This window comes from Glandiceps talaboti, chromosome 14, assembly GCF_964340395.1.
Source record: "Glandiceps talaboti chromosome 14, keGlaTala1.1, whole genome shotgun sequence".
Taxonomy (NCBI): Eukaryota; Metazoa; Hemichordata; class Enteropneusta; family Spengelidae; genus Glandiceps; species Glandiceps talaboti.
The window spans coordinates 13060755-13079863 of NC_135562.1; the positions used below are offsets into that span (position 1 = coordinate 13060755).

Below are 19109 nucleotides of genomic sequence, written 5' to 3' on the forward strand. Positions count from 1 at the left end.
TGACCTGTATGGATGGCAAATCAGCTATCACAGTATCAGGAAGCTAACACAGGCACAAACTCTAAAACTATTGTTGTAATGTGTTAATACAAGCTAGTAATGGACATTATAGCAAGTTGTCTTCAAGTGGCAACACGTTCGCTCAGCCTCATTTAGTGTTGACGTTATTTTGATTACAGGGTGATCGCAATGTTCATGTCCGCATAACCAAGTCACCACTATCATCCACTTGTGTAATCTAATACCATATATAACAACAATCATTTTAGTTTGTTGCTAGCTTAGTCTGCTGATAGCTTGGTTTCCATAGTAATACTATACATTTGTTTGCTATTCCAAATCAGATTTTTTTACAAACATTTTAACCTATAGATACTTATGTGTGATTTTAACACTGGTATAAAATAAAAGAAAACTAACAGTTTCATCAGGTATGCTGCAGTGCCATTGGCACCAATTTCTGTGTATTTGTCTAGAAGTGACCAAACTGTAATCTTGTTTATTTGTATAGATGGTGAATGGACACTATGGATTACAACATCTGAAGATTCTAAACCACGTAATGAAAGTCAAGTTCATGTTGTAGTTTATGGTGAGAAAGATAAAACAGACGTTATACCATTGGGTATAGGGAAATCTGAATACTTTGGACCAGGTACAACCAATGAAGAAGATGTAAGTCAAATCAAAATGATAAATATCTAAAATCTAAATGTTATCAGTGAAAAATATCCTGATATTGTTGAAGTGTTGATTGCAATGAAAACTGTACAAACAGTGAGCAGAGAGATTGATTGATTGATTGATTGACTGATTGATTGATTGATTGATTGACTGATTGATTGATTGATTGATTGATTGATTGACTGACTGACTGATTGATTGATTGATTGATTGATTGATTGATTGATTGATTGATTGATTGATTGGGTGGGTGGGTGGGTGTATATGGATGAATTGATTGATTGATTGATTGATTGATCAATTAATTGGGTGCATGTATATGGATGGATTGATTGATTGATTGATTGGATGGATGGATAGATTGATTGATTGATTGATTGATTGATTGATTGATAGATTAAATCTCTTCATTCACAGATCAATGTCGGTGCTATCGGTAAAGTATACAAGATTAGAATTGGACGTGAACTGAAAGATGAATGGGAAGGATGGCATCTGGATCAGGTCAAAATGAAGGAAAGAAAATCTGGAGAAATCCTGGAATACAAGTTTGACAGATGGATGTCACGGAATGAAGATGATCTTGATATTGTCAGAGAATTACCAGCAATCAGGGAAGGAGAAGATGTACTGCCAGGTGAGTACAATTTACAACCAGCATTTTGTTTGCAAGATGGACATACTCAACATTTAAAATCGTCCCCCCCCCCACACACACACACACACACACCCTTTCTTTCATCATTTGATCACAACTAAAGTTAGATTAATTGTGACATTGTCATGATTTCGCCTGGCCTGATGATCAATCAAAGGAGGGCTTCACTCACACATCACCCAAAGACATGTGCTCATATGCTCTGTACCAACAAATACAGGTACCAGTGTTTTAGAATTCCCAAAAGTTTCCCCCAGACTCTGCGAGCACTCGCCATACTGATGTTCACATGAGACGACCAACTCAAGGGACAAATCTATCAGCAAATCCTCATGTCGAGCACAGATAAGGCTTGTCAAAATGGCACCATACCATTGGACAACAATAGTCACATGATATTTTCATTTAGTCATGACGGTAAACAGAAGTGAACAGGACCCAGTATCCATAACATCGTAAAAGTCATACCTACCTTTTGTGTTGTTATTCTATCAAGCAAATGAGTACTACAGTATACATTTTCCATTGTATGACCAATTCAAATTTCTTGTGCTTTTGATGCACTCCAACACAGTTAACATGCAAAGTGTTGATGGTATACCTGTCATCCCCAAGGCTACTACACCTATCACCTATCATCCCCTAAGCTACTAAAAAAAGTGACAAGTTGTACTGTTTGTATAATTGAGATTTTTAGTTCCTTGTTGCATATACTATGTTTATGCGATGGTTTCAATATCACTGTTTGCAGTGTTGAAGTACCAGGTTGAAGTGAATACAGGAGAGGAAGAGAACGCTGAAACTGAAGCCACTTGTTATCTGTGTATCTATGGAGAGAGAGGAGACACTGGTAACAGAGTTCTCTTCAAATCTAACAATGAACAGAAATTCCAGAAAGGGCAGAAAGATGTGTTTGAGATTGAAGCAGTACAACTTGGTGATTTAAAGAAAGTTGTGATTGGTCACGATGGACAGGAAGAAGGTCAAGGGTGGTATGTACGTCATGTGACCATCAAAGAATCAGATGATGCCAAGGATGGAGTATTCTTCCCCAATGACAGGTAAGAACTCAAACTGATTAGGACTGACATTTGTATGGTATAAAGTAAGAGCAACTCTGATTGGTTCAGGGGAAGGATGCCAAATTTGAATAACAAAAAATTCTTTGAATAAATAAACTGAGTTAAAAATGGAACACATAAAGAGTACAAAATATCACTGATTTTGTTTCTCAGGTGGTTGGATGCTGGTCAAGATGACAAAGCAATAGAGAGAGAACTGTTCCCAGGACAACCAGAGGGAGAATGGGATGTAACCATAGTAACAGCAGAAGATTCCATAGCTGCCATGGATGCAGTGGTTTATCTTGTAGTTTATGGAGATCAAGGCAAATCAGATCCAATACCACTTGGACAGGGTGGAACTGAGTTCTTTGAACCTGGCAAGACAGACCTATTTGAGAGGGTAAGTGTGTACATTTGGGCATTTTACAATAACCTCTTTGTTTTCACAAATTCATAGTTTCAAAACAAAGGGATTGTACAGTAGTAAATGTTGTGTCATCACCACAGGTTTTCCCATAAACCTTTGCAGGAAATGCCAAAATGGCCAAACATATGTCAAATGCTGTAGGGGCTTCTTTACAAGATTTCTAGCAAATCACTAAAGTGCTGTTTTATCACCCAAAATCACATTCAGTTTGATAGCAGTAATAAACACAAGTGACTCCTAAAAGGCAGCAATACATCTGAATGAACTTTCTTCAAGTTCTCTAATCTAACTTTAATATCAGAATTAAGCCTTATGCACTGTTGTATTTGTTAATACATCTATAATCTAACAGTCCACTTTTTGGGGATTTCCAATGTTCACATTATCTTGGTTACAGGTTGATTATATCCACATAACGAAGGCATCATGATCACCCATTTGTGTAATCTACCACATTCAACAATATTACTTGTAGTTTTGTGTCTGTCTCAGCCAAAAGAAAGTATGTCTGCTGTCACTATGTCATATTTATCCATTTGTAAATTTTATTTAATTTGTTTACACCCAAAGGTTAAAATTGGCGTAGGTAAAGTGTACAAGATACGTATTGGACACAATGACTCCGATAACTGGGAAGGATGGCATCTACAAGAAGTTCAGATGAAAGACAGAAGTACAGAGGAAGTGTTAGTCTATAAATTTGATAGATGGATATCAAGAAAGGAAGATGATTTGGATATCTTGAGAGAATTACCGGCTATCAGAGAAGACGAGGAACAACTTCCAGGTAGGGAAAATATGATCTTGGAAGTATAGAATAAGATGAGTAATGGTGGACAACTTTTCAGTAAGTGTAATGTGAGGATAGGTTTTTGCATTAAAGTCATGCTTTCAGTATATATGTAAGTTTTGTTGAAATCACTCAAATTACATTGGCCCAGTGTGATAATAATGATGTTTTATTTTCAAGCCCTTCTTCCATTTGCCCATCCTTCACATTGCAATCACATCCTAGCTGGTACCCATTCATATAGCTGGGTAAACTGAGGCACATGCCTTTGAGTGGTTCAAGTCTTACCTAAGGACTCACTTAGCAAACACATTTTCTCAGATACCCATTGATATAGCTTCAGGTATTAAACCAAGGCTCTTCGTGTGGTTCAAGTCTTATCCAAGGATACACTTAACAATCACATCCTACCAGGTACCCATTGATATAATAGCTGTGTAAACCTAGGCACATTAGAGCGGTTCAAATCTTGCCTGGAGACTCGCTTAGCAAACAAATCCTATCAAATTGCAAATACCCTGTTTATATAGCTGGGTAAACTTAGGCACTGAGAGTGGTTCATAGCTTACACAAGGACCATCTAAGCAATCACATCCTATCAGATACCCATTAATGTGGTCACATTGTATTTCAAACTCATGACAACACTTTGGAATGTTTCTTATTAACAGTGTTGAAGTACCAGGTTGAAGTGACTACAGGAGAGGAAGAGAACGCTGAAACTGAAGCCACTTGTTATCTGTGTATCTATGGAGAGAGAGGAGACACTGGTAACAGAGTTCTCTTCAAATCTAACAATGAACAGAAATTCCAGAAAGGACAGAAAGATGTGTTTGAGATTGAAGCAGTACACCTGGGTGATTTAAAGAAAGTTGTGATTGGTCACGATGGACAGGAAGAAGGTCAAGGGTGGTATGTTAGTCATGTGACCATCAAAGAATCAGATGATGCCAAGGATGAAGTATTCTTCCCCAATGACAGGTAAGAACTCATCTGGTTACGGGTGATTTGTCCTTGTTACGTAAGAACAGCTTTGATTGGTTAAGGCAAAGGATGTCAGATTTTGAATAGCAATTTCATAATAAACTGACTAAAGTTCTTAACAGTGAAAGTACAACACTCTTGTTCTTTCTCAGATGGCTGGATGCAGGTCAAGATGACAAAGCAACAGAGAGAGAACTGTTCCCAGGACAACCAGAGGGAGAATGGGATGTAACCATAGTAACAGCGGATGATTCCATAGCTGCCATGGATGCAGTGGTTTATCTTGTAGTTTATGGAGATCAAGGCAAATCAGATCCAATACCACTTGGACAGGGTGGGACTGAGTTCTTTGAACCTGGCAAGACAGACCTGTTTGAGAGGGTAAGTTACAACAAAACTCTGTTGCATTTTGTCATATGTAATTTACGCGGATACCTATTACTATAGGCACCCCCAACTCACACCATAAGTGTGGTAGGAGTGAGCCTTTTTTGGGCAACCTGAGGTGGCCACCTTATTACCATATTATTTCATAGTTTCATACAATCACTTTGCTTCCTCAGAGATGAACTATGGAAACTTGTTCAGACCAAGACACCTTTACTGTAGTGTTTTTTTCAGGAGTTCAGTTAAAACAAACAAACAAACAATCCAACCATCTCTCCATCATTAATCAATTAACTGTCCATACATTCAACCATCCATCAATCAATCCATATTCTATTTGCTAGTTTTCATAGATAGTTCATTCCAAGAATATGAGGCAGAAAACTGAACATGGATTTTCTAGAACTCTATTCTAACTTTTGCCAGTGAAATTATAAATACATTAACGGCTTCAATTATCATCATATCATTATCACTGATATAAACTGGTTGCCATTATCGGTACGGTGACACTGGGGTTGCTCAGAAAATGCAGCAGTCGTTCATTTTCACTTAATGTGTCCTACTCAGTGAACACTTAGCCAGTAACTAGGGATGCTCAAACACAAGAAAGCACTTCAACTCTACATGTATATCAGATAGCCACTGATCATAAACTGTATGTATGGTTTCTCAGGTTAAAATTGGTGTAGGTAAAGTGTACAAAATACGTATTGGACATAATGACTCCGATAACTGGGAAGGATGGCATCTACAAGAAGTTCAGATGAAAGACAGAAGTACCGAGGAAGTGTTAGTCTATAAATTTGATAGATGGATGTCAAGAAAGGAAGATGATTTGGATGTCTTGAGAGAATTACCAGCTATCAGAGAAGACGAGGAACAACTTCCAGGTAGGGAAAATTGACTTAAAGATTTCTTATATGCAATTATGATTTCACAGAGTCAAACTGAAAACTGATTAAAATCCTAAGTATGAGTCAGTTTGATTTAATTTACAACTGTCGACATTAGACTGTGGATGAACAGAATCTGTTACAAACAGGAAAAGTAAACAAATGAATTATGTTATTATCTTATGAATTTTTGAGATATGATATTTGTATTTCTTACTATACACAGTGTTCCGCTACTTCATCTCTGTTTTCACGGGTGAGGAGGACAACTCTGATACAGAGGCAACCCTGTACATGTGTATCTACGGTGAGAGAGGAGACACTGGTAACAGAGTACTGTACAAGTCACTGACCAATGACCAGAAATTCCAGAAAGGTCAACTTGATGTGTTTCAGATAGAGGCGGTATCACTTGGTGAACTACAGAAGGTTGTAGTTGGACATGATGGACAGGAAGCTGGACAGGGATGGTTTTGTGAGAAAGTTATTATTAAAGAAGCACAGGATTCTGAAGCTGAATTCCACTTCCCTTGTCAGAGGTAAGGAGTCTGTCTGTTACAGGGCTGTAAGGTGTGAGTTACAGCGCTGTAAGGTGTCTGTAACAGAGCTGTAAGGTGTCTGTCACAGGGCTGTAAGGTGTATGTGACAGGGCTGTAAGGTGTCTGTTACAGGGCTGTAAGGTGTCTGTTACAGGGACGTAAGGTGTCAGTGACAGAGTTTGAGGGTGTCTGTGACAGGGCTGGAAGGTGTCTGTAACAGGGCTGGAAGGTGTCTGTTGCATGGTTGAAGGGTAACTGTTACATGCCTGGAATGTATCTGTGACAGGGCTTGAGGATGTCTCTAACAGGGTTGGAATTTGTCGAGAATATCCGCTACTTTGCTGGAAGGTGTCTGTCACAGCTTGAAGGTTTACTATAACAGGAATGGGAGGTGTTTGTTACAGACCTGCCTGGGGTGTCTGTGACAGAGTGGGTGATGTCTGTTATAAGATTGGAGGATATCTGTTTCAGGGCTGGAAGCTCTCTATTGCAGGGCTGGAAGGTGTTTGTTACAGGGCTTGAAGGTGTCTGTCACAGGGATGACAAAGATAGGATTATGTTTGCTCTGCAATGTAGACACGGACAATGAAACCATAGTTGTTTCAATGAGTATTGACTGAAGCAAGCACCCATAACGTTATGTGATGTAAAATCATGAAATGACTCTCCAGAACCCAAAGTTTACGCAAACGTTTATAGACTGGATTTGCAGTCCCCTTTTAACAACTACTGGAATGCTAATCACTATTATTATAATTGACTAGCTTCAAGTCTTCACTAATGACTAAAGTATGAATGGTAACAATTATTGATATAATTCATCATTTTCCTTATCTTTATTTGTAGGTGGTTGGATGCTGGACAGGATGATAACGCCATAGAAAGAGAACTGTTACTAGGAAAACCACGTAAGCCATCACATTTAATATATAGAATTTGGTTTCCGGAAATATCTTTAAATTGTCAAAGCACTGAAAAAAAGTATTTTATGATCAAATAATGCACCATTCTAGAGAAATTTATTTTTTATTTTTTTATTTAAATACACTATAATTAAATTTTTACACTACACCCCATGTTTGGATTCTGCTGCTCACTCGAGCTCCATACCAAAGTAAACTCTGTTTCCATCACTTTGTGTCATTTGTTTTGTTCTTGGTGACCATGGCAACGATTGCCTCAAACAACAAAGACAAATGACACTAAAGCGATGGAAATAGAGGTACATATAAAAGTAATCTAGCCGCTCTCACCACATCAGATTTTTATCAGATTGGTCACCACACCACCCAGCTATACAGGCGATGTAATAATCACATATATCACACTGGTTTTGCACCTTTAAATATTTCCCCCTTAGTGATATCACACTGGTTTTGCACCTTTAAATATTTCCCCCTTAGTGATATCATTGTTAGGTTTTCCAGTACTTTCAAACCTTTTTTAATATATTGCATTATTGAGAACTTTTTTCCATACATTGAGAACCTTTTTCAATACATTAAGAATTTTTTTCAATATATTGAGAATTTTTTTCAATACATTCAGATTTTTTTCAATACATTGTGAACATTTTCAATACACTGAGCACTTTTTTCAAAGCTGTGAAAACTTTTTTCAGTTCATTGAAAACTTTTTTCTGTCATTTTTTTTTTACAAAGTAGAATCACAAAAAGTGAAAAGTGGTAAGACTATATGATAGCATTCTTTGCTTTATTTTCTTTCATTCTTAAATCATTTTTTTTCAAATGGTTTGCTCTTTTTCATCTCTTGATTGACTGTCTTTTTTTTATCTTTATATGAAAATTGAGTTTTTCTTTTGGTTTGCGGTTACATTTTCATATTTACATTAAAAGTGGCGCAAGCTGAGTTTATAAGTTACTCTTCCACAGATGAAAATACTTAATACGTAAAACCTTGATTCAACTGATCTCATATTTTTAATGTTATTGCTCATACATGCATAAAAAATCATTTCGTGGAATTGTTAGCACAGTTGGCATTATAATTGTTTAGTTTATGTATACTAAATCAAGTCATTGAATCATATGCAATATCAAGTTTAAGTTCTGCCAAAAGCAAGTAGTGAGTATGTGTGTTTTGAATCAGAAAGTAGAATGCTACAGGTGCATTTCAATATGCAGCAAAAATCACCCGAAAATTATAAACTCAGCTTGTGTCCCTTTAAAGTATTGTTTTGATCAGATCCTAAATGGTGCCCTCTATAGGTGATACCATAAATGTTTATTTGTCTGTTCACAATTCCCTCCAGTCATTGATTACATTATTGAGGGTTCAAGTCTTTGATGGAGGGTATTATGTTCAATTTTAATTATCACACAATTATGAATTCTGATTATTTATCGTTTCATTATGTTTTATATTTTCTGTTGGTTTCTTTACGACAGGTTCATTAGTAATTTTTATTGAGAATGCATTTATGTTTCTATTTCACTTTTTATGCTATATGTGCTTTGATAGATTAGAATAGAACACTGTTTTAAGTTTGATGAAAGTAACTAAATACTGTCAGTAGTACTTCAGTGTCATTGGCACCAGACAGTAATGTGTGTTTTTTTTAGTGATGAAATAGCGAAAAGTACTCATTTACTGTCACGAACTACCCAAGTGCCATTGACATCAGACACTAGTTAGTACAACTGCAATAGTGTTAAATGAAAAGTTCTCAATTACTCTCAGTAGAGCTGCAGTGCCATTGGCGCTAATTCTTAACTAGTGTATATAATAAAGGGAAAAAAATTACATCACAAAATTACATCACTTTGAAAAGCATATTGTATAACATTTCCGGACTAATTGTGGCCTCTACTAGTCCTGAGAAAACACACCGCTTTGCAAACTATTGATGCCACTCCCTCTATATATCCAATGCTAACCACTAACCAGGCTTCTAACTTGCACCTGTTCTTTGCTAACATTCAATTCATCAGCAGAGGGAGAGTGGAAGTTAATTATAACAACTCATGAAGACTCCATTCCACCTGGTGAGGCGTCAGCCTATCTGACTGTGTATGGTGAGACAGGTAAAACCGATCCTATTAATATAGGAGGTGAACCAGCTTTAGGACCTGGTAACTTGGATGAATTTGACGTGAGTAGTAGTAGTACAGTTAGTGTTTCCTAACAGTAATTTCAAGCTCAGAGTGTTGATTTTGAATGTTTATTTTTCATCCAAAGCTACTTACACCTCCTTCAGCTATTATTGTACAATGATTAATGATGTCAAGCTGCACAGTACTACTGATATTTAGTTAAGATTGTTTTAAATCTCAATCAACTGTTCTTATCATCAGTATTTTGAATAATAATTATGAAATTCATGAGTTTGAATGATTCATTAATTAATTAATTGAATGGTAGAATGTTCGACTTATAAATTGATGGATTGATTGACTGACTGACTGACTGACTGATTGGTTGGTTGGTTGGTTGGTTAGTTGGTTAGTTGGTTAGTTGGTTAGTTGGGTTGATTGACTGACTGACTGACTGGTTGGTTAGTTGGATGGTTGGTTGGTTGATAATGGATCCATTGATTGATTGACTGGTTGGTTGGTTGGTTGGTTGATGAATTGATTGACTGACTGACTGGTTGGTTGGGTGTTTGGTTGGTTAGTTGGTTGATGAATTGATTGACTGGTTGGTTGGTTGGTTGGTTGGTTAATTGGTTGGTTGGTTGGTTGATTGATTGATTGATTGGTTGATTGGTTGATTGAAGAATTGTGCCCTTCTCACTATTAAAACAAAACTGTACAGTGATCTGACTTCACTTGATATGTTATTGTTTATTAACTATAGATCACTCTAGACAATGTTGGTACTGTTTATAAGATCCGTGTAGAACACATGATCTGACTTCACTTGATATGTTATTGTTTATTAACTATAGATCACTCTAGACAATGTTGGTACTGTTTATAAGATCTGTGTAGAACACATGATCTGACTTCACTTGATATGTTATTGTTTATTAACTATAGATCACTCTAGACAATGTTGGTACTGTTTATAAGATCCGTGTAGAACATGACGATAAAGATGAATGGGAGGGATGGTACTTGGAAGAAATTCAAATGACTGATAAATCATCAGATGAAAAGTACCTCTACAGTTTCAATAGATGGATGTCTAGGACCAGAGATGACTTTGACATCGCAAGGGAATTGCCAACAATTAGAGAGGGTGAAGACCCACTGCCTGGTAAGTGACATTGTAAGGGGAATTGCCAATATGTAGAGAGTGAAAACCCACTTCCTGGTAAGTGACATTGTAAGGAGAATTGCCAATATGTAGAGGGTGAAGACCCACTTCCTGGTAAGTGACATTGTAAGGAGAATTGGCAACAATTAGAGAGGGTGAAGACCCACTGCCTGGTAAGTGACATTGTAAGGGGAATTGCCAATATGTAGAGAGTGAAAACCCACTTCCTGGTAAGTGACATTGTAAGGGGAATTGCCAATATGTAGAGGGTGAAAACCCACTTCCTGGTAAGTGACATTGTAAGGGGAATTGCCTACAATTAGAGAAGGTGAAGACCCACTTCCTGGTAAGTGTATCACCTGTGACTTTGACATTGCAAGGAAATTTGACAAATAATGTAGTCTTGAATTAACTGAGACCCTGGGCTGCTAATGCAATGTTTCAACTTTGAGGTACCCCAGTGTGCCTTGTGCACATATAAACCAGCAGCACTGCGTAGGGGTCTGACAGAAAAATCCTTACGTACTAAAACCCTTAGTTTAGTTGTGCTATCAGTGTTTGTAATTACTTCTGTCTTGTATATGTTACATCCTAACAGTATTGAAGTACCAGGTATTGGTGTATACTGGGGACAGGTGGGCTGCTAACACTGACGCTAAACTTCATATTACTCTCCATGGAGAGAGAGGTGATAGTGGTAAAAGACTTCTGTTCTATTCTGGTGAAAATGAAGAGAAGTTCCAGAGAAAACAGGTGAATATCAAGAATTGTTTATTTATATGGAGAATGAAAAAAACAATATAAACATCTATCAAATGAAAATGTCTAATCACAGAGTCAAACAATTTTTTGGAAGCAAATCCCAAATATAAAAATGATAAAAATATTATATAAATTTTTATTTTATGTTAAAAGGAAAAAAAAAACAGTCTGGCTAGGTGCACTTCTATCAACTTCAATATTTTTGGTGATAAAATTACACCTTGTTAACTTTCTTAACTTTGAAATCTTGTAAAGTAGCCCTACTGCACTTGACATGTGTTCAGCCATTTTTTAGAATTTCCTGCAAGGGTTTATGGGAAACCTCTGATAGTGACATTACATTTTATTACCACTATCTCTTTGTGTTTACACCCCTTGTGTTTGTCAAGAAAAAGAGGATAGAGTTAATGTATTATCATTTCCTGCATGGATTTCCCATAAACCCTTGCTGGAAATCTCAGAGTGCAGAAGGACTTTTTTCACAAGTTGAATGATTTTTCTAAAATCATATTTTAATTGATAACAGTAATAAATAAAAGTGTAGGAAAGGTTGAAATAAGTCTGACTGGACTTTCCATTCAATATACTTGTAACTGCCATGCCCCATAACCAAGATATAACTTCACATTTGTTTTGATAATATGGACAATATAGATTTTTGAATTTCAATATTTTGTATATTTCAGCTGGATACTTTTGTAGTAGAAGCTGTGTCACTAGGACAACTCACAATGGCTGAGATATCACAAGATGGTATAGGATATGGTAAGAAAAATCAACCTACTATCTGTCGCAGTAACGTTTCCTACTTTAGACATTATTCCCCAATATTTTTTCTTAATTCAGCCAAGCAAAATATGAGTGACCTAAGTAGCCTTGTCACTACAAGTCAAAGACTTGTAATAACAAAGCCACATAGGTCACAAGTATTTTTCAATAAAAATATTTGGGAATAATATACCTATACCTCCTTAAGCAAACGTTATGGAAAATTTGGAAAATGATTTGGAAAGTTTTGACTCATATTTTGAGAACCCCACAAGCCAGATTGAACATCTTCAAACACTAAACATGGGTTTTGTATCCATAATTTGTCTACATCACAAGTCATGTATATATAATTATACCTCCTTAAGCAAATTTATTTCAAAGTTTCAAAAATAATTTGGAACTGTTTGACTCCTATTTTGAGCACTGCAAAGTGAATAACTTACACATGACTTGTGATGTAGACAAAATATGGATACAAAACCCATGTTTATTGTTTGAAGGTGTTTAACCTGGCTTGTGTCCTGTATAATTTATATTGTCCTCACTAACACCTAACAAAGTCATCAGGTGTTCCCAGTCATTGAATGCATGGTCACATACAGACATACTAAATGTAACATTTGCTACTTTTCACTTTTAAAACAGATTCATATGTATTTTATCAAATAGGTGCTGGTGTCTTTATACAGAAGATTCTTGTCAGAGAATCAGAGGACGCGGAGCAAGAATATGTATTCTGGTGTGACCAGTGGTTAGATGACCACGTAGATGATAGAAAAACAAGCAAACAACTCAAATTGCTCGGTAAGATGGAAATTTCTGAAATATTTCAAACAATGCAAAGTATTGCATTACAGTCAGACACAAAATGATACACAATAGTATAATCTTGAATATGTTAGATTGAGAAACTAACTATTTAACAGAGTATTTTAACAGAGCCAACATTTTAAAAGTAAGTCCATAATTGATCTCCTTGACCTTTGACCTACCAACAGGTGTCAGAGCTGTAGAGAATGAGATAGACGATGAAGAGAAGGTAAAACCACAAAGTGGTAAGTCACTTACTACTTTACAGAGTTTTATGTTTACGATTTGATGACTGGAAATTTTGTAAATTGTCCTTACCTGCAAATGTTCATGATACTCTTGAATTAATATGTAACATGGTTTTACTTGACAACGCGGTTCACAGAATGACCCAAGATTTCTATGGTCTTCACCAAAAAATGTGTATCAACTCAGTTTACCAGTTCTTTACAGTTGATGATCAAAATAAAATCTCAATGTAATTTGTATTGACTAAAGGTATGTGTACATGTAGGCAAAAGTTTGTTAACTCTGAGGCAGTTCTTTGCAATTAATTATTAATCAAAGCGAAAATACTGTGTTATTATTTATATTGACAGAAGGTAAATGGAAAGTTAGTGTTAAAACCAGTGATAAAGAGAATGCTGGTACAACGTCTAAAGTAGTGATAACTGTGTATGGTGACTATGGACAAACTCAACCTCTACCTCTAGAAACTGATGAGTTCAAAGCTGCAGATGAACAACAATTTGATGTAAGTATAGTAAAAGTTAGTCTTTCTTGTATCAGTTGACCAGTAAATGAGTACAAAAAACGGTTTGAATCTTTAACTAGTTTTATACCTTAATGGACTTTTCAAGAAGTTTGTCTCACTTACATGGAAGTCGTAAATGACTAAAAAGAGACATACATGTGAGCCAAATCTGAATGTTTTTCTCTGCATTTATTTATTTTTTATATTTTTTTAAAAAAATTCTTTTTGTTTCATGTGAAGATTGGCATAAAATTGTGGTATTCTACCATTAATTTTAAACTGAAACATGTTTCATTGTTATTATAGTAACCATGTTGTATCACTATGGTAACCGTGATGTATCACTCTAGTAACCATGATGTATCACTATCGTAACCATGATGTATTATTACAGTAGCCATGATGTAACCATGATATCTATTGCATTGCTGTTACACAAACCAAATGAGTGATGCTGTGGTGTAAACTTGGGAACACCCAAAAATCAATCTATCTAAAAAAAGAATATTGTACTGAGACGTAACATACAATTAACTTATTTCTAGGAATAAATGAATAGATTTATGTTCATGATTTTATTTCAGATTGATGTTGGAGAGATTGGTGAGATTTCAAAGATTCGTCTTGAACATGACAATAGTGGTGAAAACCCAGGATGGCATGTAGATAAGGTAAGAATTCAAGTCTGCTATGTACATGAGGATCCTGTATTTAGTTTACACAGTCAATGTGCCATAGCTCATTTCAAATTCAATTTAAAAACAGTCTAACTATGACATAGGTATCAGGTGTTATTTGTTATCGGTGGCCAAATGGTTAAACCACTTGCCTCTTACCACTGTGGTCAGAGCTCGAACCTCATTCAGGGTTTGATTAAATTTACCACGCTGTAAGTAAAAAAAATTTCATTCAGTTTGACTCTACCAAACAACGCAGGTTTTCCCCAGGTACTCCGGTTTCCTCCTGCATTAACACTGAACCCATGAGGGATGGTCCTCACTGGACTTCTTGGGAGACAAGTGTTTATATACTTAAAGAACTATCCAGTATAAATAAAGATTATTATTATATTAAGTATGCATCTATTAGAAGTAGAATACTACAGGTTACCTTGCAGCAAAAATTGCACCCAAAGAACCATATACACACTGTGTATGTATGCCCCATTTGTTTAGAATCTAATATGAGAAATGAAATGTTTTTTATAAATTTAGATAAAAATGGAAGATCAAACCAGTAGAGAAGAGTTGACGTTTATATTAAACTGTTGGTTGTCAAGAGATGAAGAAGATAGTGATGTATGTAAAGAAGTACCAGCTATGAAACCTGGTAAAGATCCCCTACCATGTAAGTATATTAATGATATTTATTCTGTACACACAATTGTAAACACTCTGAGTTATATAGTATATTGATATCTATCCCACACACTTTCAGAAGTGTGAGGACTTGTGTCCTTGTGAGGACTTGGGTCCTTGTGAGTACTTGGGTCCGTGTGAGGACTTGGACTCTTTGAATGATTATTCTTTAAATCTTTATAAGAGGACATTTTATTTTACAAGTTTTGATAATTCATCGGTAGTGTTGTCATTAACATTTTGAAACTTAAGATACATGTAAATGATGATTGATTGATTGATTGATTGATTGATTGATTGATTGATTGATTGATTGATTGATTAGATTGATTTGATTGATTGATTGATTGATTGATTTGATTGATTAGATTGATTAGATTGATCGGTTAGATTGATTAGATTGATTGATTAGATTGATTAGATTGACTGATTAGATTGATTTATTGATTTATTTATTGATTGATTGATTGGTTTGATTGATTGATTGATTGATTGATTGATATATACACTCATCGTCAAATTTTCAGTGAAAACATACATAGTAGAAGTACAGACAGCTGACGAAGAGGAGGCCAGTACTGATGCCAAGATATTCCTCACAATCACTGGAGAAAACGGAGATACCGGGAAAAGACAGTTATTCCGAACAGAACCTAAGAAAGAGGATAAGAAGGAAGATGGAGATGGGAAGAATGATGAAGAAGCTCCCACTGATGGGAATGAAGGAACAGACACTGAAGAGAAGGAAGAAAAGAAATTATTCCAACAAGGACAGGTAAAATAAATCAGAAAATAAGTCATCTAATGCAATATTGTCTAGTAGTGGTCTTAGCAGATGAAAAATGGTCAATTTGGGGCTATGTGGCACTGCAAACTGCAGACCAGCATCTTTTGAAATCACCACAAAAAATGTTATGTTAGCTTGCAGTTTTTTGAACATAAAGGAAAAATTATCCAATATTTTAGTTCCATTTTGATTCCAAATAACTACGCTATATACTTACTTTCAAATTACAGGATAAAAAACTCTTGTTTCTGCAAAAACAAGGTGATCAGAATGTTGTATCTCTCCACTCTCTCTCTCTCTCTCTCTCTCTCTCTCTCTCTCTCTCTCTCTCTCTCTCTCTCTCTCTCTCTCTCTCTCTCTCTCTCTCTCTCTCTCTCTCTCTCTCTCTCTCTCTCTCTCTCTCTCTCTCTCTCTCTCTCTCTCTCTCTCATACATTATGTTACTCAAACACTATATATGCTTCTTTTTCAGGTTGACACTTTCCTTATAGAAGCAGTCTCCCTAGGTCAGTTACAAAAGATCGTCATAGGTAAAGATTCAGAGGATACTGACAGTACTTGGTGTGTTGATAACGTTGTAGTTAAGGAGTCCAGTACTGCCAAGACTCAGTACATGTTTCCATTCCAAGCATGGATAGGTAAAGCTGAAGAGGACGGCAATGTGTTTATTGAGAGAGAAGTATGGGGAAGTAAGTACATGTGTATTAACTTGTGAAAATTAGAAATTAGAAATACCTTAAACTGCATACAATTTACTGGACAGGTTTGTTTTGCACACCAACTGAAAAGACAGTCAAGTTACTATAATTTAGTTTTAGGGTTGTATTTTCCCCACATATTTCACATGACCCAACCAAACCCATATTTCCCATTTCTTTGATTCAACAAAAAAATTTAAAAATTGATGCCCTCTACAGGTGGATCAGAAACAAATTAAAATGTCACTAATGATGAGATGGTCACATTATAAGTTTGTATTTTAGTGAAAGTTATCCTTTTTGTTGTTGAAATTTAGGACTTTGACAAGATAATTGTTTCTCACTCTTAGCTTTTTTCTGAGTTCAGACACGTGTGTGCACACACACATGCATGCGTGCACACACTAATACACAGACACACGCTGTTTTTCTATTTTATATTTCTAAATAAACCGACTGACTCATCATAGTAATATTAAGATGAGAAACATAAAATAAATATGGTTGCCTTACTTTGACTTCAATGTAATCGTGTTTTGTTTCTTATCTTGCAGTTGAAAGGCCTGTACCTCCTCCAGAGTCCAAAGAAGGTGATAGTGAGAAAACAGAGGATACATCTGATGCTGATGATGGTGAATCAGGTACTAAAGGTCAATGGCATGTATGGGTTAGAACAGGTACAGAGGACAAGATGGGAACCACTGCCAAGGTTTCCATGGTGATCTACGGAGACAAAGGATGCAGTGAAGTTATTCCATTGATGAAAGAAGGAGAGGAGGATAGTGAGAGTGATAAAGATAAAAAACCAAGCAATGAAGAAGATGACACGGAGAAAGTTGATGAAGATAAAGATAAAGAAATACAGTATAGACTAGAGGCTGGGTCTACTCAGGAATTTGATGTAAGTACAAATGTAGATGGATGGATGAGAAGGAGGGATGGATGGATGAATGGGCAGATGTGTGGGTGGATGGGCGGATGGGCATATACATGTATGGACAGAGCTGGATTGACAGAATGATGGATGGAGGGAGAGAGGGATGAATGGATGGATTAGTGGATGGATGGATGGATGGGTGGGTGGATGGGTGAATATATAGATGGATGAATTGATTGATGGAGGGAGGGATGGGAGGGTGGATGGACTGGTGGTGGGAGGGGTGGATGGATGGAAGAAAAGAAATGTGAGAGACTCTTACATGTAATCAATGCATTGTCTAAGTGTTACAGTAAAAGTGATTGACAGTGATAATATTGATATCAAATCTTACTGGAATCGTATTTTCATTTTTATTGACAGATTGATGTAGGTGATGTTGGTCCACTTTATAAAATCAGGGTTTTCAATGACAAAAGTGGTGATGACCCATCATGGTTCTTAGACAAGGTAAGAGAATGTTTTAAACAGAATCTGAACAATTTAGTTTGACAACAGACTGGTTAATAAATATTCATTCATAGAGATAAACCTACCTTTGTTGAATTGCCTTAATAGATTTCCCAGCATCCAAATCACTCAGATGGCATCAGTGTAATGATGTTGAGCCATCTGGTCATGTGACCTCCTAATGGAGTCACCTGACTGTAGATTGTTGGAATCAATAACTGGAAGCAAAAACTCAAAGTTTGATTCTTCCTGTCTGTATGTTTTAAGTTTATTTTGCTCTCTTAATGGTTTTAGAACCTTAGTAAGAATAGTTTCCATTACCCTTTACAATGTCATTTTGAAGAAGAACCTTGGTGGAGAACTCAGGACACAAAAATATCTTGAGATACCTGTTCAACTATAAATTTTAACTTTTGTGTTTTTACAGATAAAAATGAAGGACAAGGACACGAATCAAGAATTTCATTTCTTTGCAAACCACTGGTTAAAACAAGATGAAGAAATGAAAGTCGGTGACTCAGATGACACGAAGGATGATGATGATAATAAACCAGACAATCCAGGACAGGGAAATAACAGGAGAAGTGAGAAATCACAAGGAAAGAATAACAAGGAACAAGATACGGAAGATGAAGATGATAAGAAAGATAAATCAGATGATAGTGAGGATGAAATGAATGATGTCATGATAGAGTTACCAGCTATCAGACCTGATATACCACCTCCTCCTGGTTAGTATCTTTCTGTTTTTTTAAAGGGGGATGCCACCCCACAAAATAAAGTAACATATTTTTGTAAACTGTGGAATCTGGACAGTCATTTCATGATTGTACATCATTATTTATAATGTGTGATTGCTTAGATCACTGAGTTGAAACTTGTTTCTCTTTGTTGCAATATGTCCTTGCCCAGGACTTGCATTGCCTCATGGGAGTTAGCAGATATGCATTATGTAGTAGTTATAACAATTGGGGAAAAATAATATAATTGTGATTTGGAATATTTTAACTCATGTTTGAGCATTGCAGATACAATGATATCAACACACGTTATTGTGACATAGAACGACCAGAGTGTTTATCCCTTATATTTTGTTTGAATGTGTTCAACTTGGCTTGCATGAGAACAACCAGAGT

At 36.1% G+C, this 19109-nt stretch overlaps 1 protein-coding gene across 1 annotated transcript in view; it reads left to right on the forward strand.

Moving 5' to 3' along the window:
- LOC144445282 (uncharacterized) overlaps positions 1–19109 on the forward strand; it is a 127807-nt gene that overhangs the window by 90721 nt on the left and 17977 nt on the right. Inside the window, exons 53-76 of the mRNA XM_078134823.1 lie at positions 512–675; positions 1102–1321; positions 2094–2403; positions 2578–2806; positions 3404–3620; positions 4295–4604; positions 4760–4988; positions 5671–5887; positions 6117–6429; positions 7276–7337; positions 9381–9541; positions 10428–10647; positions 11246–11400; positions 12096–12174; positions 12850–12984; positions 13179–13235; positions 13590–13744; positions 14329–14415; positions 14959–15091; positions 15630–15877; positions 16361–16577; positions 17141–17487; positions 17887–17973; positions 18401–18704. Coding sequence (XP_077990949.1) covers positions 512–675; positions 1102–1321; positions 2094–2403; positions 2578–2806; positions 3404–3620; positions 4295–4604; positions 4760–4988; positions 5671–5887; positions 6117–6429; positions 7276–7337; positions 9381–9541; positions 10428–10647; positions 11246–11400; positions 12096–12174; positions 12850–12984; positions 13179–13235; positions 13590–13744; positions 14329–14415; positions 14959–15091; positions 15630–15877; positions 16361–16577; positions 17141–17487; positions 17887–17973; positions 18401–18704 — 4656 coding nt within the window. The remainder of the gene's footprint in view (positions 1–511; positions 676–1101; positions 1322–2093; positions 2404–2577; positions 2807–3403; positions 3621–4294; positions 4605–4759; positions 4989–5670; positions 5888–6116; positions 6430–7275; positions 7338–9380; positions 9542–10427; positions 10648–11245; positions 11401–12095; positions 12175–12849; positions 12985–13178; positions 13236–13589; positions 13745–14328; positions 14416–14958; positions 15092–15629; positions 15878–16360; positions 16578–17140; positions 17488–17886; positions 17974–18400; positions 18705–19109) is intronic.